Source organism: Orbicella franksi, chromosome 8 (genome assembly GCF_964199315.1).
Source record: "Orbicella franksi chromosome 8, jaOrbFran1.1, whole genome shotgun sequence".
Lineage (NCBI taxonomy): Eukaryota > Metazoa > Cnidaria > Anthozoa > Scleractinia > Merulinidae > Orbicella > Orbicella franksi.
In genome coordinates this window covers 28364842-28387364 of record NC_138152.1, presented here as the reverse complement: position 1 = coordinate 28387364, position 22523 = coordinate 28364842, and the positions used below count along the sequence as shown (strand labels likewise).

At 38.5% G+C, this 22523-nt stretch overlaps 3 protein-coding genes across 3 annotated transcripts in view; 2 read left to right on the top strand and 1 right to left on the bottom strand.

The window, feature by feature from the left end:
- Positions 1-4346, top strand: part of LOC145496112 (uncharacterized) — a 37971-nt gene extending 33625 nt beyond the window's left edge. Inside the window, exons 12-14 of the mRNA XM_081475747.1 lie at positions 202-312; positions 1245-1490; positions 3899-4346. Coding sequence (XP_081331873.1) covers positions 202-312; positions 1245-1490; positions 3899-4242 — 701 coding nt within the window. The 3' untranslated portion in view covers positions 4243-4346. The remainder of the gene's footprint in view (positions 1-201; positions 313-1244; positions 1491-3898) is intronic.
- A 3141-nt stretch (positions 4347-7487) lies between these two features.
- On the bottom strand, positions 7488-10476 carry LOC145494552 (protein arginine N-methyltransferase 2-like). Its single transcript, XM_081474044.1, has one exon. The coding sequence runs from the start codon at positions 10474-10476 to the stop codon at positions 9190-9192; it is 1287 nt and encodes a 428-aa protein (XP_081330170.1). The 3' UTR covers positions 7488-9189.
- LOC145494553 (ubiquitin C-terminal hydrolase PSMD14) lies at positions 10476-20876 on the top strand. The gene is made up of 13 exons (XM_081474045.1): positions 10476-10722; positions 11293-11364; positions 12710-12722; positions 12855-12961; positions 13929-13999; positions 14540-14621; positions 14993-15061; positions 15562-15669; positions 15992-16066; positions 16707-16799; positions 17196-17228; positions 17417-17479; positions 17906-20876. Exons 1-13 carry the CDS (start codon positions 10543-10545, stop codon positions 17999-18001), a joined length of 1062 nt encoding a protein of 353 aa, XP_081330171.1. The 5' UTR covers positions 10476-10542; the 3' UTR covers positions 18002-20876.
- The last annotated feature ends 1647 nt before the right edge of the window (positions 20877-22523 follow it).

The window sequence follows — 22523 nt, the reverse complement described above, 5'->3', positions numbered from 1 at the left end:
GGCGAAGTTAACTTTATTAAAACATTACACAAATGAAAAACACTTTTATCACTTCATGTCTGGCGGGAATGAAACTTTTGAAAGAGCAATTATAACACTTGCCTGCCTGCCTGGTTGCTACTGGTAATTAGCTGACCATTAATTACACTGATCATGACATTTTTAACGACAGTACCATTTTTTTTCGCTCGTTCCATTCAGATTTTAGCCCGTGTCAGAGCAGTCCTTGTATACGCGGAGGAACATGCAATGTAGAAAGCGAAGGATACAGCTGTGACTGTTTGCCATTTTATTCTGGTCGCCACTGTGAGGGTAAGTTTAAAACCAGACATTTTAGCTTGAACCGAGTCAAAGTTGCACCAGGGAGGGCAAGGGGGAAAAGGGAAAGGAAAGGGGCGGCGGGCGGGGGAGGAGAGCTTTTCGGCGTTTAACCAAACCCAAAAATTAAGAACATATAAGAACACACCCTAAGCCTAGAGTCAAAAGAGGTAGCTTATTTTGTGATAAGATGACATGAGAGAACTTTGTGAAAAGACAGTATGAATTCCTAAGTCTAGAACGTCCATTAACAAAATCAATTTATAACGGACATATTTGAACATAAACGATGCTAACGGCTTCTCTCATTGTATGGTTTATTGCAAAACAGTCATCGGTTGTATGGTTGGACTATTCAGCGTGAATCGGTCTGTTGTTTATTGGAAATGCAGTTGTAACAAAACTACAAAAAAAATGAAACCTAGAAATACTAGCTAAAGAACATTATGAGAACGTTTCGGAATTCAATTGGCCAAAAAGTGAAGAACTTTCAGCCTCGGTTCGGAAATTAAACGTTCTTAGAAACAGTGTACAGTCTGACGAGGTAGCTTTTTCTGCATTTTTTCATGTCAGGATTTAGTATGATAAAATTTCACAAAACTAAATCGTGCTAGAGACATAAAGCATCTTGAATTTTAGGCTGCAAATCCAGCGACCTCTGAAGCGATGAGAGGCGCTTGTAATTTGTAGATTATTAAAATTCTGCATTGATGATTGTATTTTTTACTTATCACTGAGACGTTCTGCCCAGACATAAGAGTTTTTATGGTACCAGTATAAAACGAATATGAATTTTTAGGTAATATGGCAAGGCTAAGATGTATGTACATTAGATAATTATCTTTGATAAGACCTTTCCTTTTTTATCAGAGACCAATTAGATACAGCGTGTAAATTAAGTGCAGTCAATTTTCATTGGTTTTTAGACAGCCTGGCTGACTTACAGGAATCAAATATTTTGAACAATAATGTCAGCCACTTGACTACTTTACAAAACTGGTTAAAACCAGTCATGCAGAGTATAAACTCTCAGTGGACGCGCTGTTGGCTTGCATCAGTGGATGGCTGGGCAAGCACTACTTTCCATCTGTATTGCGACAACAAAGGACCAACAGTGACAATCATCCGTGTGGGAAAGTACATCTTTGGGGGATACACGAGTGCATCTTGGGGTTAGTAAGCATTTCCTGTATATGTAGGATTTATCACTTCTAGGAGCACATCGCCTCGCATCAGTTAATCGTTAATCCAGTTATGAAATTAGTTTCAATAATTTGAGACGAAACTTCAACCAAGAGTTCTCTTGACAAAGGCAATCCATGTTTGTAGTTTCATCTGTACCTGTTAGTTGAAAACATTTTGACATCTCAATGAAACGATTCCAACTATATGCAATTGAATCATGTGTTTTCGTGGGGTTTTCACGATTAAGTGCAAACGAGGGTAATTCTATTTTTTACCAATTAGTCTCCTTCACTTGTTGGTCCAAATACAGTCCCAGTTAGACCGCGTTCTTGTTCTCACTGGTGAACAAGCTAGGCTGGAGACCAGTAATATTTAGGCTAAATGGAGGATCTCATTACCAGTATGTTACATACGGCTGCTCTTCATACGGACCCACATTTGGAGGTGGACATGATATTCAGATTGCCTCCGAAGCCTCGTCAAACTAAAATTCATACTCAAACCTTGGAAATACCTACAATCCACCATCTGGACACAGCCATGGTAGCGAGTTCACAACATCATTCCTAGCAGGAAGTTCTCACTTGAAACCAGACGAAGTGGAAGTCTTCTATGAAACTGGCTACAAATAGAAAAGTTTACATCTGCAGCAGGAGCGTAACCAGCTTTTGAAAAGTTGTAGACAGCTTCATGAAATAAAGCGTCGAAGGGAATTAAATGAACCGGTCTTCAAAAGAATAAAACTCGAAGGAAAGTTTTGTCAGAACAGAGTAGAGGATCTGGATGAAGTTTAATCGAATACATGACTAGGTTTGATCTAAACAAATCTTAACTCACAAACACATAGGGTCTGAGTTCCATACTACGTCAACCTCTATGTTCAGAGCGGAAAAACGTACTGCGCAGCTTTCTGCGCATCCCTAACCCCACTTGCGGGCTCAGGTAATAACGCGGGCTGCAATGGTGGAAAGAACGGCGGACTGATAGTAAGGGACGGACTATTAGAAAAGTGAAGGGAAGGGAGGGGGGTGGCCGCAATTTTGGCTTGCATGAATCTTTTTTTTCTGTTGAAAGTTCAAGATATTTTTCTTCAATTGCAACCCTTTACACGAATTTTTTAAAATCTGCTTCTTACCATATTTGCCTGCCCATGGCGCGCGTTTGCTCTGGGCCTCTATGCGGTGATCTTCCCTCGCTTGGTGGGACGGTCCAGAGGAAGCGACTCCAAAGTGTTGACGTTGACGCCTGCACCTAGGTCTTTGAGGGATTCTTTGCAACTGAGCGCTTGCTGTGACGCAGTTCTCCATACAGCAGCCGTTTGGGCAGTCGACTGTCCATTCAGACAACATGGCCAGCCTATTTCGCTTTTGCTTTCTGTAAGAGGTTGTGTGCACCGTTAGAGGACTTCCATGTCTAGAGTTTTATCCAGCCTCCTGATGTGGAGCAGTTTACGGAGACAGCTCAAGGGAAAGTTGTTAAGCTGTTTGGTGTGTATTTTGAATAAATGAAAGGGTTAATGCAACAGCTTTTGCAAAATGTACACCCAGTGGGAGAGGAGGAAGCGATCAGAAATCATTTTAGTATTTGATAGATATTGTTAATTTTTTTTATACTTATTTATTGTACAATTTTTATAAATGTTTTATAATAAATACCGAGCAATCAAAGAAAGGGAATTTGAGTGAGTTATGTTGCTTTTATCTTGTCTGACAAGTCACTCACGTCCTATTTAAATTTGAGAAATAATCAAAATATATCAGAAGTTGTGAATAGTTGAGATAGAAGATTTGACAAAAGTATGAAGCTGAAAACAAACACAGTGGCTTCATATAAATGGGATCCAGTGACAAACACTGAAAAAATTGTCAACATTTTAAACACCTTGGCTGAGTTATAATTAGACTGGTTTGATTCCAAAATGCGACCCTTCTTCTGCATGAATTTATTTTCCGTGGGTTTCTCTTTGCACGAATTTTTTTTCCTGCCATTTTCCCTTGCTCGAATCTTTTTTTCCCCTCCATTTCGTTTCCCACCAAAACTCGCACATGTTTATTACCTTTCTCCGCTCTGACATCCTTATATATAGCGTGGGGAAGGGAGAGTTCAGGGATTTAATTGGACTAGTTGGGAAACAGGGCGAAAAGGGCGGCAGTAATAAAAAAGTAGGGGGTGGGTGTATTCTCTAGCCACACAACGAGAAAACCAATACGACCGTTGTTGATCTTCTCAAACTGTCTTGAAAGATTAAATTTGGCATTTAACGAAGATTTCTTTCTCTTTTTCGAAACTTTTCACTTATGTGGAAGTACCTATCCTTTTTCGTCAGCAACAGAAGTGTTTTTTTGAGGCAATGCAACGAAAATAACAGTTCTTTCCATTGCGTATTTCAAATTAGGCTCCAGTTGTTCATATCACTACGATTCAGCAGCCTTTCTCTTCTCATTGGTTAACAAGCCTGGTTGGCAGCCACTAAAGCTAAATCAAAGAGGACAGTATAGTTATCAGAGAAAACATTCCATCTACAGCTGCTCTGATCGTGGACCATCATTTGGACAAGGACACGATATTTACATTGCCAACAACGCTGCATCAAACACCAACTCTCACGCTTTAGACCTTGGATACACCTACAGCCCGCCACCTAACAACAGCTATAGATCCTCCTTCACACGATCATTCCTGGCGGGAACTCCCTCCTTCCGACCTGACGAAGTCGAAGTCTTCTATGAAACTACTTGAAGAAATCGCGGAGCTTGGAGTCTTAGTTTTACACGCCCTGTTCAGTAAAATTAAACCTTTGCAAATATATTTAAGCAATAGACCACAAGTTTTTATGGTTTATAGGCTGATAAAGCACGCGGGATGTTGGAGTCTTCGAGTGTTCTTCCAACATCCCAAGTGGTTTATCATGCCTCTAAACCACAGAAACTTGTGGTCTATAGCTTTTATATAATAATTCAGAAGACACGCGAAATTTCCATGAGTTTACTGCCACAATAAACCATAGCTGATTGACCAATCAGAGCGCGCGCATTCATTAAATTATTATATAAAAGGGTATATACAAACTGTTAGTAAATCAAAGAAGTGCAATACAATCTGAAAATTCCAATATCACAGATGATATGTCAATCAATAGGTTAGTGCAAAATCGAGTAGTCATGTATCCTCAATCTACGATAAACAGTTTTCTTCGAGCTTACTTCTTTGGAAATAACCAAAGAACCAAATTAATGGTAATTACCATGTGTTGTAACACATGGCTCCGTATTATAACAAGCTATAACGTTAGCCGAGCTAATGACTTCTACAAGAAATTCTACTTTTAGTCTTTCACGTAAGTCACGAAAACGCGCCGATAGGAGTAATTTTTGTCATTAGAATTCCTTTCGTATGTTTTGATTAATACCTATATTGTTTATCCGCCAATCGGATAAAAGAAGATAACACGTGTGTGTATCCAGAGTAAAACCTTAGCGGCCAAATGAAAAAATTTAACGTTAATTAATAAATATATTTATTATATGGCTGTGTCTCACAAGGACTGGGAACTACCGAATTCACGAATTTGATTGGCTGAAGTCGATATTGACCGCGGTCTAGATTTTCCCATCTAGACCGGCATCTAGACCAATTTCATTTTGCGTTGAAAAAGTAGCAAACTCAAATTGATACAAAAATGTTCACCGTTTTCTTTTATTTTCTTCTCAATCATTTATGGAAGTGCCAAAAAGCCTGATGACAAAAAAAAAGTAAAGAGGACGAGCAAAATTTCGGCAGGTTTAAGTTAAGCTCATCTCCGTTTGCAAGTGAAATGTCAGCAAACCAGTTACATTGAACGAATTAAAGCTTTCTTCTTTGCCGTGTAATAAACATCTTAGTAACCGAGCTAAGTCGGTCTGTATGGGAGAATCTTGACCTCGGTCAAGATTCTCCCATACAGACCTCCTGCTCGGTTAATAAGAGCTAAGTATTAATCTTGATGCTGAGTTTCAACTGATTGAATTCCAGGAACATCATACCAGGATAGGTTAAAAGTCACAGGAATCCACCTGGTTTTGATTTCTTATCTTATTCAAGTTAAGTGGATTTAGAGAAAGTAGATTGAGAAGGGATTTTTTTGTTCGTAGTAATTAAGATCTTTTGCCAAAAATCTCTTGCAAAGAATCAGACTCCCATCCATGGAAACTCGAAGAATCCAAGACATGCTATTGTATATCGGACAAAGCTCCATCCGCAAATGGAGATTTTATCACCTTACGCTCATCGAAGTATAATCTTCCACATGACTATATCCTTTCTTTGCCGAAATTTAATACGACTGATTATGGCCTCAGATCATGGAGGTATTTTGCTGCAAAGAAATGGAACGAGTTAACAAAATAATGATATTAGAACTGAAGTAGGCATTATTGAAATGAACAACAAAATTCGATCGCTTAAGTTTGACTGATATCGAAATTTATTGTAATTCGATTCTCTAGATTTTTAGTTCTCTGCGTTTATAGGTTGATATGATCAATTATTGTACATTTTAGTTAATTTTTAGAATATACTAGGGCCGTGGATTACCTGTAAACAAGGTGGATTACCTGTAAACTAGCTGATTAGCTAAGCGTTAAATAAAGTATAGTATCGTATCGCATCTTTTGAGAGTGCAAACGTAGAAAATAAATACAAGTGTCAGACACACCGTTATAAAAGCTTGTTACAATAAAATAGAGCAGGGTGAAAATAACGAGTTGTTTTCTGTTTGTGTTCGTTTTCTTCCAAGAGGAGACAAATAATTTTTTTCGTAACTTCTACTGTGAGTTCCCAATTTCCAATTTCCACGCGTGTTTTTTTCCGTGCGGAAATCTATCAAATTTGACAGTATTTTGTATTTATTTTGTTCCATATCTATCAGTGAATTTTCTGACCAAATTTCATGGAAAACCGTCAAATCTGCATACCCTATTAATTCATTTAAAGAGAAGGGATTCTAGCTCTCGAAACACGAGTGCGAGTTTTCGCCTTCTAAAGACTTACAAACATATCACGCCTTCACAGAGGAATGTGTCAACTTGAAAAGCCGCGAGCCAATGAAATAACAGAACCCCTAGCGTTCACAGTATGCAAACTTGTGCTTCGCGGACATTAATTTTCTTGATCAAAAAAAAAAATCGACCAATATAGCCCCGCGAAGGTTTGAAGTGACCTTAACGATGTGCCACAGTCGCGTTCTCGGTCTCGGGATTGTAAGATCCTTTATATTTTCAAAATTTGTCCCTCGCTTGAACCTCCGCGCGTTTCTTTGATGGGTGAAAATCTCTCGAGTTTGACAGTACTAGGATTGGAAATTTTTGCCCATATCATTTCTTCTTATTTCTTTCCATCCTTGCGCGTTTAGCGATGTGCCACATTCGCGTTTCGTTCTTGAGATCGCTAAGATCCTTAAAAGGTGTAAATTTAGCGTTCCCCCTGATCTCCACGCATGTGTTTTCCGCGTGCAAATCTTTCGAGTTCGACATCGAGTGGATTGGAAATTCTAGTCCATATCATATTTTTGTGGACTTGGCGTCATAACTCAAGATAGTTTTTTTGCCGACTTCAACATGTACTTGTAGATGAGGCATGTTATGGGAATGGCCTTGTAGAGCTTCAGTAATATGTGAAAACGCAGCTTGTTGACTTGAAGCATTTTGTACAGACATGTATCTCGGCTCTTATGGAAATCGAAAGTGTGGCAGCTCTAGCGAGCTCGTAATTCAATTTGTCGTCATAGTGTAGAAGCTGTTGTTATTTTAGGGCTAGGAGCATTTTTTTTCTGTCGTTTGTTCTATTGCTCTATCAAAGGGTATTGAGCCACGTGGAAATCAATACTCAATGTATGATTTTGAGGTTGTATTATTCTGTATTATTCTACCCTTTTTTTATGGGGGGCGTCGACGGGTCGTTACCTTCAGGAAGCCAGAATGTGTAATACTGTAAACTGCTGCTTACAAGCCCTGGACTTATACAACTTTGTAAGGGCTTCTAGATGGGCTTATAAACGGAGGGGCCTATATCCGGGGAGACTTATAACCGGAATAAAAGAACCGTTTCGAAACGAGCTATAACTGGGTTGATCGAAAGAGGTATTTCATTTACTGCGGGTTACTGTATGAAACACCATAAGAAAACCAAACCAAATCAAACGAAGGAAAGTTAGAGGAGGGCTTATATCTGGGGGGTGGGGGAGGGGGGGTTTGACTGGACGTATTTTTGGTTTGCAGGTAGGTGGGCCTATAATCGGGGAAGGTGGGCTTATAAGCGGTAGTTTATGATATGAGTGCCAATAGAGCTCTCATGATCCTGCTATGAGCTTAATGACATCATTCCCCAGCTGTTAAAGGGGCGGGGTTTCTTGTTGCCATGGATATGTCAAACTTAAGAAAACAACCACTACTACTACACCACCACCACTACTACACTCTTGTCAGTCCCCTCTAGAAAAGTCCCCTTGCACTTGCAATTCCAAAAAGCTGCCCATAGTATAGGTAATTTCATGGGTAATTTTCCAGAATCACCTAATCTCCATGAGTGTTTTTGGGGTGGTTATCCAAAGAAGGGCTTTTTATGTTTTACAACTACGTAAAAACTGCCTGATCTATGTCCTGGGAGGCTGGCTTTTCAATGTATGAAGTATGTATCAGCAGAGGTTCATCTTTTTTAATAATGCCGCATCACAAAAACTATGGTCTTCGTCTGAGTTTTCCAACTATTATGTCTATGTGAATGCATAATTCCTTCAAAATGATCTCTTCCGTCAAGTTTTGTTTTGAACATCTGGCTGTTTCTCAGAAAGAAATAAGTGCCCTGTCCTAAATAAGCACCCACCCTTGAGGTACCAATAGTAAACAAGTGCCCGGGTACTAAATCGAATCATTACAGTACATCAATGTTTATTTTCTCTTAATCGAATTTTATTCTTTTAATCTGTCATGCAAACATTTTATTTTAAACTCGGCACATTAGCTATTTAAAGTAGGAAACTAACAAGCTCTAGATTATTGAGCATTAATAAAAGTATGGTGGAACCCCGTTAATACTGTCAACAACAGACCAAGAAAATTTGGCCGTATTAATGGAGTGGCTGAATTAACAGGGTAGGGTCAAACCTCATGACTGGTCTAAATTGAGTGATCTCTTAACAGATACATCACACATGATTGCAGTTGCACTTCTAGACAACTCTTCTTTACTAAGCATCCAAAGTGCAGATATAACTTTAACAAATTGAAACTTGAATCAGTGTATAAAATATTAACAATAGAAAAATGAAAAGAACTAGTTTGAGTTGGGGTAAAATTATTAAGGATTATACAGGTTAGGATTTCAGAATGTGGCCATTGGCCGTATTAACAGGGTAGCTGCATTAACAGGGCTTTCTTGTAAGAAAATGTATGGGCATTTGTCGGGACAAAATAAAGTGGCAGTGTTAACGAGATGACCATACTAACAAGATGACTGTAAGGTGGGGTTCCACTGAATGTATGTATGTATGGCATGTGTGTCTCACTCGCTTCTGGTCCAAAGTTCTTGGCATTCTATGTATTTGGTACTTAAGGTCCCTATTACTTGCAGATTAAAACCACAGTCTTGCCACTGTAAACAGACCATCCATTTCCAAGTTTAGTGGCTCAGGGCAACTTTGATTTACACCTACTATCTCCAAATATAAAACTTTTTTCTGATGCTGTTAACAATTTTGCCATCATTGGATTTGCTAGCAAATATATTCAATTCAAAAGTCACTCTAAGATGCCTCCTGTATTTTGGATTTCTCCTTATATTTGCAGCTCCTTTGATAAAGTTTCCAGTGTGGACAGTCACCGGTTCATCCAGCAAAAACAGGTTTTGTTTCCAATGAGTTTGCTCTTGATCAGGTGCTGTTGATAGAGTCACATATTCTGCTGTATCTGCAACAGGCACTCCTCCAAACGTCACCCTGAACCATGCACACAGCCCATGAAGTGTTCCTTCTTTTATTATCAGAAATTCAAACATTTCTGAAATAAATTCAAGATTTTCCCTTGAAAAAGTTGACATATCGACATCCAGAAGAACTGCACTTTGTGACAGACAATCTCCTGGATCAAGTTCATAATTATGCACTGGTCTGTCAAGGAATTCAGCCTTGGCTTTGTTCACAACCGGCGAGAAATCAAATCCATATTGATTTTTCCACACAGTAACCTTCTCTTCATAAATTTTTTTGGCAGAGCAAGGTGCAATGAACAGCTGTGCATTTGACGGCCATATAACACCACTAGGCTTCAGCCATTTATCTCTTGCAAAGAGAACCGAGTCAATCATAAATTCAAAAAGCAAAAAGGTCCCCATCCACTCTGACAAAATAACGTCAACTTTCTCCGGTAGCTCTATGTCTTCTATTTTTCCAATAATAACAGAAATTTTTCCATGCAAATCATTTGTTTTTATCAGATCCGTGGTGACACTTCCGATATCCATGCTTCCATCCACGGCATAAACTTTGTTTGCTTGTGTATCTCTGGCACAAAACAAGCTTAAAATCCCGGTACCACATCCCACATCTAGAATAGTTTTTCCAGCGAAAACGTCGAGATGGCTGTTAATTGCTTTCCGATAAGCGAGAGTTCGCGATTTGTCATTTAGCATTTCCAAATGAAGTTTTAATTTGCCGTAGTTGCCAAAGTATTCTTCGTCTTGCCATTCATGATTTTCTTTGTGATGCGAGGCATAATCCGTCTCGCTTACCACGTAAGACGCGGGAATGTATCCACATAGCCCATCCAGTTCACCCCACCACCACTCACTAGATGCCTCGCTTAGAATCACTAATTCGTCACCCTCGCTGAAAGTTAACTGAGTCTCGTCTCCAGCAGCGAAGTCCGATATTGCAACGACTATTTTTGGAGGTTGTTCATTCATTCGTTCGTCTTCCTCTGCAGAGACCTTCGTGTCGTTCATGTTGCAAGTGACATTGTATTCTCCTTTGGAAGACTGGGAAGGAAGAAGACTTTTCGAGCCGGCGGTATGACAGCGGATTGTTCCGAGATAAAATGTGTCTCATACATACAGTACCTACCATTTTGTCGCCATTTTGGAAACTGCATTGTCATTGGCGAGGCGATCACGCCAATTTTTTTCTTTTTCATCTTTAAAATGGACAGAATATTACGTTTAGGATCCGGTGGTATTCCTGGAGTTGGACAAGTAAGTCAAGTTATTGACAGTTGTGCTTTAAAACCGTGTTTAAGTTTTAGGTTCGTCATGTAATTTACCAGCATTTTGTTCAAAAAACATTTTCCTGCTTGGAGATGGGTGCCCATGGAGCAAGCAAGCAAGCATTCAAAGTTACTTTGCCGCACCGGAAAACTCATTGCTCCTTGCAGACTGAATGGGACTTTTTTCAATTCCTCGTTTACTGATCGATTGGCGCCCACTTTATATTTCATCATGTTATTTCTGTAATCAATGCATTAGTTCTCTTCTTTGTACATTATGTAAATACGTTTTAGATAGTCTTTAAGCTCAGATAGTTTCTTTTTTTTAATTTTTAGACAGGACCACATCAGAGTTGCTGTTATATTGTTATCGTGCATAAATAAATGCTTTACCTTACCTTGCCATTTCTTTTTATTCTGAGAATTTAGTGTTATACCAAACCAATAAGCTTATTTACATGTACTGTATCCACTGTCAGATGAATCAGTGTTTGAAAATGCCTCCAAGGATCTTGTAGGGAGTATTTAAAAATTGATCACAAGCTAATTGTTATTGCAGGCTCCGCCAAGTGATGCACCTGTTGTAGACACAGCAGAACAGGTTTATATCTCGTCACTTGCTCTCCTAAAGGTAAGTCTTCACTCCTAAAAACTTCGAAATACAGTTAACATTTTTTCAACTGTATGTTTGGTTGACAGGTGTCATTCCATAGTATTTGTGAAAATTTAACAAAAGTACTTTACTGCCCAAAAAAAGTCTCCAAAAAGAAAAGATCTAGGGAGCAGCGATGGTGTAGTGGTGAGAGTGCTTGCCTCCCTGGCCTAGGTTCGACTCCAGCCCGGTGCCATATGTGGGTTGAGTTTGTTCTTGGTTCTCACCGTGTTCTGTGGGTTTTTCTCTGGGTTTCCAGTTTTCCTTCCTCCCCAAAATCCAACATCTCCAGATTCAAATTTGACCAGGGTAGAGAACCTGCATGGCTTTGTCTCTGAATAGTGTAATTTATCCCACAAAACACAAAAACTGTGCCTTTCTCCAAAAAGAAATACCTGTAAGATTTTATGCCTTGTACATGTAATGCTGTGGAACCTTAGTTTAACAAGGGGCCAAGGGACTGGCAGAATATGTTCGCTATAAGAAGGTTTTGTTAGATCAGGATTCTTTTCTACACATTTTACCATACTGGGACAGAGAAGATCATTTGTTATATAGAGGTTCATTAAATTGAAGTTCCACTGCAGACCAGCAATTTCTGGTACAATCTTGCTGTTCTGTATAATGTTCAACTTCCATTAGTAGTTTCAATATGTTGCCACTTTGCTGCAATGGCCAGGGTTTATGCTCCACGTACATACATGTATATGCCAATTCATTAAAAGTTTTGTAAGCTCTCTATCAGACATGTAGCACTACCACTTTACAAATTATGGAAAGTTTCATCTGTTTCCAGGGTGACCAGTGTAGTTATGCACAAAATAAGCTGGATAAAGTTTGTTTCAGATTCTCTTATTACTGTTCGTGTTTGTAGGACTGGTGCATTCCTTTGGGATGATCTGGATCAGGATCAATCGTTCAAGATCACTTGGATCACTGATGGTGCATGAAAGGACCCAATGAATCCACTCTGGGGAAGGATTCATCAATTCCTTTGATGTATAATGGTATGAGTGATCTTGGATCATTGATCCTGATCCAGATCATCCCAAAGAAATGCACCCTTGGTGTTGCAGTTGTCTTATTTTCTTCCCTTCCCCATAAAAGCTAAGCTACACTTGAGTCAGAAGATGTCACCTTCCACTTCAGAAATTTTTTGAACTTATCTAGACACTGAAAGAATTAGTTAGTGTTTTTAAATCAAAAACTTGCAGCGTTCATGAAGAACAGTGTTACCTGGTATAAAACTGTTTTGAGTTTTTGAACTGTATTTACACATGGTTGATTTCTCATCCTTCTGTCATTTTTTTATGCTCATCCACAGATGTTGAAACATGGTAAGTTCTGGTTTCTATTTGTTAAAATTTGTTATATATTAAGTTTTATGGATATGTTGTATGGCTACGTTTGACAGCATTGTATGGACCAGAGTTCGTTTAAGTCAAAATTAATGTCTTTTTTATTTGCAGGCAGGGCAGGAGTTCCAATGGAAGTGATGGGTTTGATGTTGGGCGAGTTTGTGGATGACTATACTGTGCGAGTGATTGATGTGTTTGCAATGCCACAGAGTGGAACGGTTAGCCCACAATAAAAAGTTAATGTGCTGGTATAAAAGATAGAAAGAAAGCTCTTACAGTGTACATTCCTTCTGAATGTGATTTATGTGGGGAGCAGTTAAGGTGGCCGAACACAGTTTTCAAGAGCCTATGCCTAATTCACCATTACTTTTAAGCTATTTATGCTTTGGCGCTCGTTTTTTGCAAGAGTCAAGGTTAACCACAGAAAAGGTTATTCTCGCATTTTGGCTAAGGTGTGTGCTGTTGCCGTGGCAACGGGGCTGGTTAAAAACAAGGTTTAAAAAATGGTTTTTGCTTATTTAAAAAAAATCCAGTTGTTAGATATTTTTCATCTTTTGCCTACTACGAATTGACATTAAATCCCTTCTGTCAACACTGTTCTAATAAAATTTTGACATAGGCAATTTTCGTAATTCGCCGTAAATCGTTTTCACCACATGTTCTGTATTATTAAAAATTCCCTATGTCAAAATTCAGGTTTTTTGCGATAGATCATTCACGTGGCTTCTGTACTATTTTTTTTTCAAATTTCTTGAAATTCTAACAACTGAATCGTCAGAAATCCGCAAGTTTCTGCAAAGGCAATCGGTCTCAATTTTTCGAGTAACTGCGCATGCGCTGCATTTAACTGGGTTCTTTCGGTAACAAAGAGAAAGCTGAGAATTGCTGGTTTCTTTGCGTCGTTACCTTTTCTAACATATCTTTGTAATAAAAGACTAAAGCCATCAATACACTGTGTTCAATAATAAAGAAAAAAAATAGCACAGATAGTGCGGGTGTTGAGTAAATAAAATGATCGCTCTTTGCAATCCTTGTGCGCGCACTCAATTGCATCAGCAAAAGCGCGTGCGAAAACTGTGTTCGGCCACCTTAATACAGACAACACCCAATTAATGTTCTGCCTGCTTCTGAGTTACTCTATTAAAGCTTGTGCAGCTGTTGTCATATACTTGCTGACAATTTCAGGGTGTGAGTGTAGAAGCAGTTGATCCTGTATTTCAAGCTAAGATGTTGGACATGCTCAAGCAGACTGGACGGTGAGATAATAGTAATGTCTACCTAGATACATTATTGTATTACCAATTTGGCTGAGTGACTGTAAAAAAATAAGTAAACAAATGAATTTCTTAGTTGATGAATAAGTGTGGATTGCACTTTGTGTAAGCCACACAAAAACAAAACGTCAATAAGAAAACAATAATTTGTACTTGCCCAGAATAGTTGAGACTGAGAGGTAGAGAATGGTCCTACTAAAAATATACCTCTCAGAAATTTGGTGAAATTTCATAACTTTGGCAGTATTAGTTTTATTCACAAAGCTGTCCAAGAGTCTTGATTTCTTATGTAAAGCTAAGAAAGCGTCATGCTGCCAGAAAAAAGTATTAGCCTCACTCTCTCACAAAGTATTAAATTTACCATTGACCACCTGTAGCCTGGCTTAGGTCATATGGCAAGAGTTCATTTCCATTACTGTGTGTGCCTTGGTTGATGATTGGAATGTTAAAGAGTGTGACTATACCTTCTTATGCGTTAAATAGTAACTGCAACACAATAACTTCAAACTGTAATTTTTTCAGACCAGAAATGGTGGTTGGTTGGTATCATTCACATCCTGGCTTTGGCTGTTGGCTTTCAGGTGTGGATATCAACACACAACAGGTATTGAATCCTTTGGATCCGCACAAATGTTTTTTTTTCTTTTTTCTTTTGGAACAAAACAAAACGATACAAAAAAAAAAACAAGGCATCTTTCAGGGTTAGCATTTTTGGTAAGAAAATGTAACAAGTTCTTATTATAAAAATAATTTACCCATGAAACATGGAAGAGCTCATAAACTCATTATAAAAAGTGTCTGAACTTTCCACCTCTTGTACCTTCTATTCCCTGTTCTTGAACCTTTCTTAATGGCCCCCACCTCTTAGCAATTTTTCTAAAGGAAATATTACCGGTAATAAGTAAATGTATATATTAATGTTATCTGTAACTGTGTAATTTTGAGCGATGCCTGTTTGTATCTTTTTGTACCCAGAGTTTTGAGGCACTCTCTGAGAGAGCTGTTGCTGTTGTAGTCGATCCCATTCAGAGCGTCAAGGGAAAGGTACATGACTTTGTATGATAGGTGCTTTTCTCAAGTTTTTTCTAGTTTCTCAGGCCTTTTCATGATGAAACAGTAAGACCTATGACTGCTTCTCCTTTTGTTTGAGAATCACTGGGCAATATTCTATAGGTCACCTCCGAGCGTGGCATTGTGTTGTACACCCCTCCCCCCCCCCCCCCCACTCCACTTCCAGCCAGTATATTTTGTGTTGATGTACCACCTAGCTTGGAAACATGATGTATGTACATGATAAGAGGTGACCAAAAGAATGTATGAGAGCAGCGGAAATCGAGCCTAGCTAAAAGTGGGGCTGATTAAAATATTAATTATCTTTACTGGTTGGCCTACATTTCTTGATGTGCAAATCATGAGAATTTAGTGATGTATCAAGGTAGTATGTCCCAGTTGATGATTTGTAAAATTCTCATTATCCATTTACTTGACAGTGTATTGACATTGTATGGTGAAATTAGTTTTTGATCAAGGTTTTACTGCTGTAGGTTGTTATAGACGCATTCCGTCTCATCAATCCTAACATGATGGTACTCGGCCAGGAGTCACGACAAACAACTTCAAACCTGGGGCATTTACAAAAACCTTCAATACAGGTGTGTACATGCCTGTATTTTGGAAATGATCATAGTGCTGGTCTTTTGCTGATTTCCTCTTTCCCGTCATCAGCTTTTTCTCAGCTTGCCTTTGCTCTAGAAGTGCACCTGTTCCAACAGGCGACTTACTATTGCTTTTGGGCAACTGGAAAAACTGACTTTATTCATACAAGCTCAAGTGCTGGACACCCAGGATTTCACGGTTACTTGGGAACCTTTGGCTCCTCATAATTTTTCTTGGACTACAGCCTTGCCCTGTCTGCATTTGAAGCCCTATCTTGCTTGCGGTACTGAGGGTTTTTCTTATTTTCTCCTTTTGTAGGCTTTAATACATGGTCTGAACAGACACTACTACTCCATATCAATCAACTACAAAAAGAATGAATTAGAGCAGAAGGTTTGGAAATTTCTGTTATCTTATTATACACAAACTAATTACAGTTGAACCTTGGGATTTCAAACGGGGTTGTTTTGAACTCCCTGCTATCTCAAACTCAAATAATTTTCCCTTGGATATATACTTTCCCCTTTTATATACTTTTGGCTTTCTTGAACTGCCAAAAATTCACAATAGTGGGATCTACTGTAGTTACTTGCAGTCAGTGACTTTGAGAGAACTCAGATGAAGTGCCTTTGAGTTCTCTCCAACAAATGAAGTGCCTTGAGTTCTCTCTAACTCACTTCACTGTTGACATGGTGAGGTTTTATCGATGTAGAGGCATTTTCCTTTCTTCAGGTGAGAAAAGTATTTGTAACCTTCTTTATACAGCTTAATGAAAGGCTTAGCTATCTAGTGAGTTAGAAGGGGGAGAAGCATGTTATGACAGCTAAATTAACGCCTGCGGAGACTATCTTGCGGCATGGTTTGAGTTAAAGTTGAGACTTTTCAGTACTCGTTCAAGCACTCTGATTTCCTTACAAAATTGACTGGGTTGTAAAACCCACTCTGATTGGTTGCCTTATAACAGTAAACATGCCCTGATTGGCTGCCTGTATAACATACATACTCATTGTTTTTTTTTTTTGTACTTTCATAGATGTTGCTGAATCTACACAAGAAAACATGGATGGATGGTTTAACTTTACAAGATTACGATGACCATTGCTCACTGAACCAGAAGACAGTTAAGGTGACAAATTATTTTATTATTGATTTTTTATTTTATTATTGTGACAAATAGCTTCCTGAGCTTTTGTGGAAAAACCACATGGAATAAAAACTATAACCTTACGACATAAAATGCTTTTAAAACTTTAAACCCTGGGCTTGTATCCAGCTTAACATGGGATTTCAAGGAAAGCTTTAATCAGATGACAAAAATGCTCTGTATCCCCTAGAGACTTCCAGTTATATTTTGGATAAGGGTATATCTGTGAGGGGGTGTTTATTCCAGGGAGACAGGAGATGCAGAAAGTTTGGTTTCAATGTACATCAAAAGAGTGGGTATACAATGTATGTACATATCATGTCAAAGCTGTAACACTAAATGAACAGATTTAATTGTATCTATGTTCATTCACTGCAGGAAATGCTAGAACTGGTCAAGAATTATCACAAGGTAAGATATTTTCAAAGATGCAGCAATGGTCAATTCTGTGTCGATTTTAGCGAAAAATCAAAACCTTGACACTCAACTGAAACCATTTATAAACCTTGCAGTATGTAAGGTACATTATTGAGTTGAGAGAGGGCTTTATTTTAGTGCACTCTAACTTCAATGGGCTTTTGACAATAAAATTATTATAGGCAGTGGAAGAAGAAGATACCATGACTCCAGAACAAAGAGCTATAAAAAATGTTGGCAAGCAGGTGCGTACATGAACATGTAAATTAACATAAAATGTGGCAATGTCATCAGACTTTTAATTTGACAATTAAGTGTTCTATGCTTGGAATTCATCCACAGATTTAAAAGTTAGAACCACCTTGTATGGCATAATAATCATCACTACATGAAACTACTACCCAATAGCTTACATTTGAATGGCCGCACACTAGGATTTCATCCTGCGACTTAAAATTTAGAACCACCTTGTACAGCATAATAAACAGTACCACATGATTTGAATGGTCACACACTAGGGTTTCCTTTATTCTGACAGTGGTTAAAGTTTACTTAGAACCCTGTCAACATATGGAGGTGACAGGTACCTGAGGAAGTGAAATGATCTTGAGCATACATGTAGTTTCAAAGGCAAGAGATGAGGTTAAAGTAGTGATCTCTTTTCTTATTAGGATCCCAAACGCCATCTGGAAGAGAGTGTTGAAGTGTTGATGACGTCAGACATTGTTCAGTGCCTTGGTGCCATGCTTAACTCGGTTGTCTTCTAAACTTTGTATAAATAAGATAATAATAAACTTCTGTAACTTGTAATAAAAGTATACCAAAAATATTGAAGATCGTTTGAATCAATATAATTATCAGTTTTGCATGTTACTCCAAGGTTAGTCCTTCTTTCTCTAAGGTTGTTGAGGGAAGAAGAGAGATTGTAATGGGAGAAGTGGATGAGAGAATAAGGGCAAGGTGCTCTTGACAAACTACTACTTGAGAAAAGAGGGGTTGCTTGCATTCTTATCCCCACGGTCACCTGCCTTTCTTAGCTAGTGGTGTGTACATGAGGACAAGGTGGCTCCGGAGACAGGATTCTGTCGGCTAGACTTTTGGACTAAGCTTTTCACTAATTTGATACTGGTGCTCAGACTGGTGGGGATCACAGGATACTGACTTTTAGCAAGATTAAAATTGTTTTTGGTAAATCATGTGTTTTCAGAACCACCTTTTCCTTGCAACAAGGCCCTGTTAGCCGAGAGGGACAGACAGCTCTGGGAATGAAAAGAGGTTGCCTGCAGTGTAATCTGTGGCTGCCTACAAACCATACACTATGAAACCAAAATCCATTAAGATCTTGTGAATATTTTAATGGAAAAGTCACAAGGTTTTCATGCCATTTTAACAGGTTTTTCATGGTTTACTTCATAGTTTTTTCATGGGAAAAAATCCTATGAAAAAAGCATGGAAAACCGCATCAAAAATCCCAGGAAAATGCCCTTAAAAATTCCCAATAAATGACCCTTGAAATTTCCATTCTGAAATCAAATACATTAAAAATCCATGAAAATGCCATTTTAAAAATGTTATGGGGTCATGAAACGTATTTTAATGGGATTTTCATGTTTTTGGAAAACACACCATGAAAATTACCACTAGATTTTCATGGTGTCAATTTCATGGAATTTTAATTGCATGTAAAATTCTTGGCCCATGAAAGTCCCCTTAACGGGGAATTTTTAATGGCCCATGAAAAATTTCTGGCTATTTTAATTACCTTTTCATGGTATTTTTATGGTCCATGAAATTTGACTCCTATTAATTTCATGGGATAAATGATTACTGCTGCAACCCATGAAAATCTCAATTGTCCATTTACCCAAAGCAACTAAACAACCTTTATTCCAGCCATTTTGATATCTTTACAATCCGAGTGATCTCAGATTACTGCTACTGATCCAGATCACCCCAAATTAAAAATAATAATTACAAAGCAATAATATAGAGCACATAATTGATAGGTACATAATTAGCCACTGAACAGCGAGTTTTACAAAATTGAAAAGGTGGCACGTACAATCAAGTAGCAATATTACCTGTAATACGTAAAAGCCGGCTCAAAAGCCCAGAATTATGAAAAAAAGTACAAAATAAAGAGACTGCACCAAAGTACGACGACTTGCCAACATTAACCTTCCTTTATGCTTATAAAAATTCATATCATGTTTTTTGTCCAGTATCCAAAGAGAGAGCTTACACCAGCCAGATCAAAGACCAGCTGGAACATCTTGTTTCTGTTTAAAGTTTATTTTATATGCTAAATTTAAAGGTTTCTCTAATCTTATTAAATACATATGTAAGCTTACTCAGGGGCACCCAACAGATCGTTTCGGTAAATTATCTGTTCGGAAGGCCTTTAATCCCCTCTGATTTTCTTAAGAGAATTGTCACCTCGAACTTTCGTGATATGAGAAATTTAATGTCTGTTGTTTTCGGATTGTCAAAAATGTCGTTTTGGGTACCGAAAAAAGGTCAGCTATCATTTTCGGAAAGGCGATAAGACCTAAATTTCGGGAAATGGACAAAAAAGCCCTAATAAATTGGAGAATACTCAAGATCCCCTAGAATAAGCGAACAGATAAAATTTTTTTAGCGCAACCTAAAATTAACCTACAGAGCTTTAAAAGTACTCCAGATAGCCTAAAACAGCGTTTAGAAGCATTCGAGAGAAAACGGTTGTTGGGTGCCCCTGCTCACTGACATTTTTTGAAGATCAAGCTTCAAATATAAAGTTGGAATTTTCGCCCTGAAGACTACTGTGTATTTGCTGCCAGATCTCACAGATTATGATGGAAATGGTGACAGTATCATCAAGTAAACCATGTTTGTGAATTGATTTTCACTTAACTTCTCAACCATGTAGTTCTGTTTGTGAATGCATACTTCAAGCTTTTCTGCTTCAATAACAAGAACAAATAAAACGGTGAAAGTAATTAGACAATATTTTCAAGAGTACGATGTAATTCCTAGAACACTGTGTCTAGATACCCGGCAGCCGGGAAGTGTTTTGAAAAACCCACCTGTCTGAAATTTTATTATTACAGAATTTCTACGGAATATTATTATTTCATTCTTCTTAGAATAGTAGATCTTTGCGTAGAGATGTCAAGTGATTTCAGGTATTGTTTTGGCTTTGTAGTTGAGGAAATTTGCGAGCTTGGAGATTCTATAATCCTCCTTCTTTTGAAATTGAACGCTGTCGGTGCATGTTTAGCCTGAGCAAGATTTCGACACAGTTGCGACAATCGAAGGTAAACTATAATTTTTTTTTTTTTACAAGGGGTAGTCTCCGCTGTCGCCTTCATCATTGCTAAAACTCCCAATTCTTTCATTTCAAAAATGGGTTTAGGGTTAGGGTTAGGGTCTCTTTCACTTGTGTAGTACTGTGAATTGTAGCAAGCCATAATAGCAAATTCTCCAGATTTGTTTCGTTGTTTAGGTTTTCCAAAGGAATATTACGAGTTCCTTGTCCAACACAGGGCTTAGCTGGAGCGTGCAATGGCTTGCTGAGGTTACCGTAAATGATCCAACAAACGCCCCCTCTCTTATAAACGCCTCCTATCTATTCAGAGTAAACTGGACGCCCCTATCTAATAAACGCCCCCCCCCCCCCCCTCCTAAAAGAAAATCGTCTAAAAATCAAGAAAACCACATGGCTTTGTGAAACAAAATCATCCAATTTATTTAACACCTTGGGTGCTTGGACAGCAATAGCTTAAGAACTGTGTCCTGTTTGATCTCAATTTCAAAGAACGGATATCGCTCTTTTATTTTCTTAATTTCTGTGCTCAGAATGTCGGCAATTTTCTTTCGTTTTTTTTTTTTTTCTGGCTCGATAGCAACCAGGAACAACAAGGCCCTCTGCACGTTTTCGATTTGTTTGCCAAAAATTGCGACAGTGACTACCACAATGGAAGACTATCTTCCAAGCACAAGCACGAGCACAGCTCTCTCTAACTTTAACTTTAACACGCTTTCTTACCAAAACTATTTTTTCCAGAGGGTATGGGAGTGTACATAATGCTTGTGGAAATCAGCGGAGGGGTGAGGGGTTATTTTTGTGTTCAAAAATTGGAAATTCCGCGGAGGAGGGGGGTGGGGCTTACGTGAAGTTCCCTCAGTGGTGGGGGTATGGATATTCTCTGGAACTACACGAACAAAGCTCACATTCATCGAGCTCGCATGACGGGTTAATTGAAGTGAATTAATCGTATCATTTTACCCATCATTTGGCAGTGAAACCTGCTGACTGTCTCGAACAGCATGCCTATCTTGCCTTTGTTTTAGGAGAGTTCAACTTTTACCAAGTGAACGAGCTTCACTTTTTCATGTAATGAAATGACCGAACAATAAATACTGCAATTCAACCAGACAGCTCAGGTACCTGTCAAGGAAGCTTCAAAAGAAATCAGCCTGTTTACAGTTTGTCAAAGGTTTGACAAACTTTCAACTCGCTAATCGTTCAAAACACACCTAGCCTTTTATTTGAGGATTCACAGCACAAAACAAAGCATTATCATTTGGTTAAACAGAGTCTTATGCCAGTCTTATGATAGTCTTATGACAGTCTTATGCCACGTACACGAATTCCATGATCACCTAACTTCATACTCCTAGGTAAATATGAGATGATGTAGACTTCCGCTGTTACATGATATTCTGCAAATTCAGATACCTCTACACACCTATTAAAAGAGATTTTAGCAACCATAGTTTCTATTGTAACTGCAGACTGGAGCTAACACAAAGCACCCTAGAACTTTCCAGTTTTTCTTAATTTCACTTCAATCTCGATGATTGAAAGTTCCGTACAAGGTACCAACGAGTCACACACACATATGATGCTCTGGTAACAACACAGGAAATGTCCCATGCAGTATCGAAACATTTTAAAAGGAGCAACGAATCGCACTCTTTAGATTTGCTTGATCTCTGGGTCATTCATGCACACGAATGGCCGTTGAAACACTCGTCCCCGACCCCGTCTTCAGTTATAAATTTTAAGGAATATTTAATGCTAGTGTATTTAGTGAGCTAGCCGAGCATACTGAAAGTAAAATGATAATTTTTACGAGTGGACCGCTACAAGGTTTAAGACTTTTTTTTTTTTGATTTTGTTGGACAATGGCAATAAACCACAGCAAATTCCAGAGCTCTCAAGTTGATTCGGTGGCAAAGAGTAAGATCTTCGACGGCGTAGCCGTTGTTTGCGACGCCGCGTCACCCTGCTAGGGGGGTCTGGGG

What these genes read in the sequence shown, in the direction of transcription:
- LOC145494552 (XM_081474044.1), bottom strand. Translation starts at nt 10,476, where the DNA reads ATGAACGACACGAAGGTCTCTGCAGAGGAAGACGAACGAATGAATGAA.
- LOC145494553 (XM_081474045.1), top strand. Translation starts at nt 10,543, where the DNA reads ATGACAGCGGATTGTTCCGAGATAAAATGTGTCTCATACATACAGTAC. An exon ending in TTCAGAGCGTCAAGGGAAAG is followed by an intron (nt 15,062 to 15,561) that starts GTACATGACTTT and finishes TTACTGCTGTAG; the next exon opens with GTTGTTATAGACGCATTCCG. An exon ending in AGAATGAATTAGAGCAGAAG is followed by an intron (nt 16,067 to 16,706) that starts GTTTGGAAATTT and finishes GTACTTTCATAG; the next exon opens with ATGTTGCTGAATCTACACAA.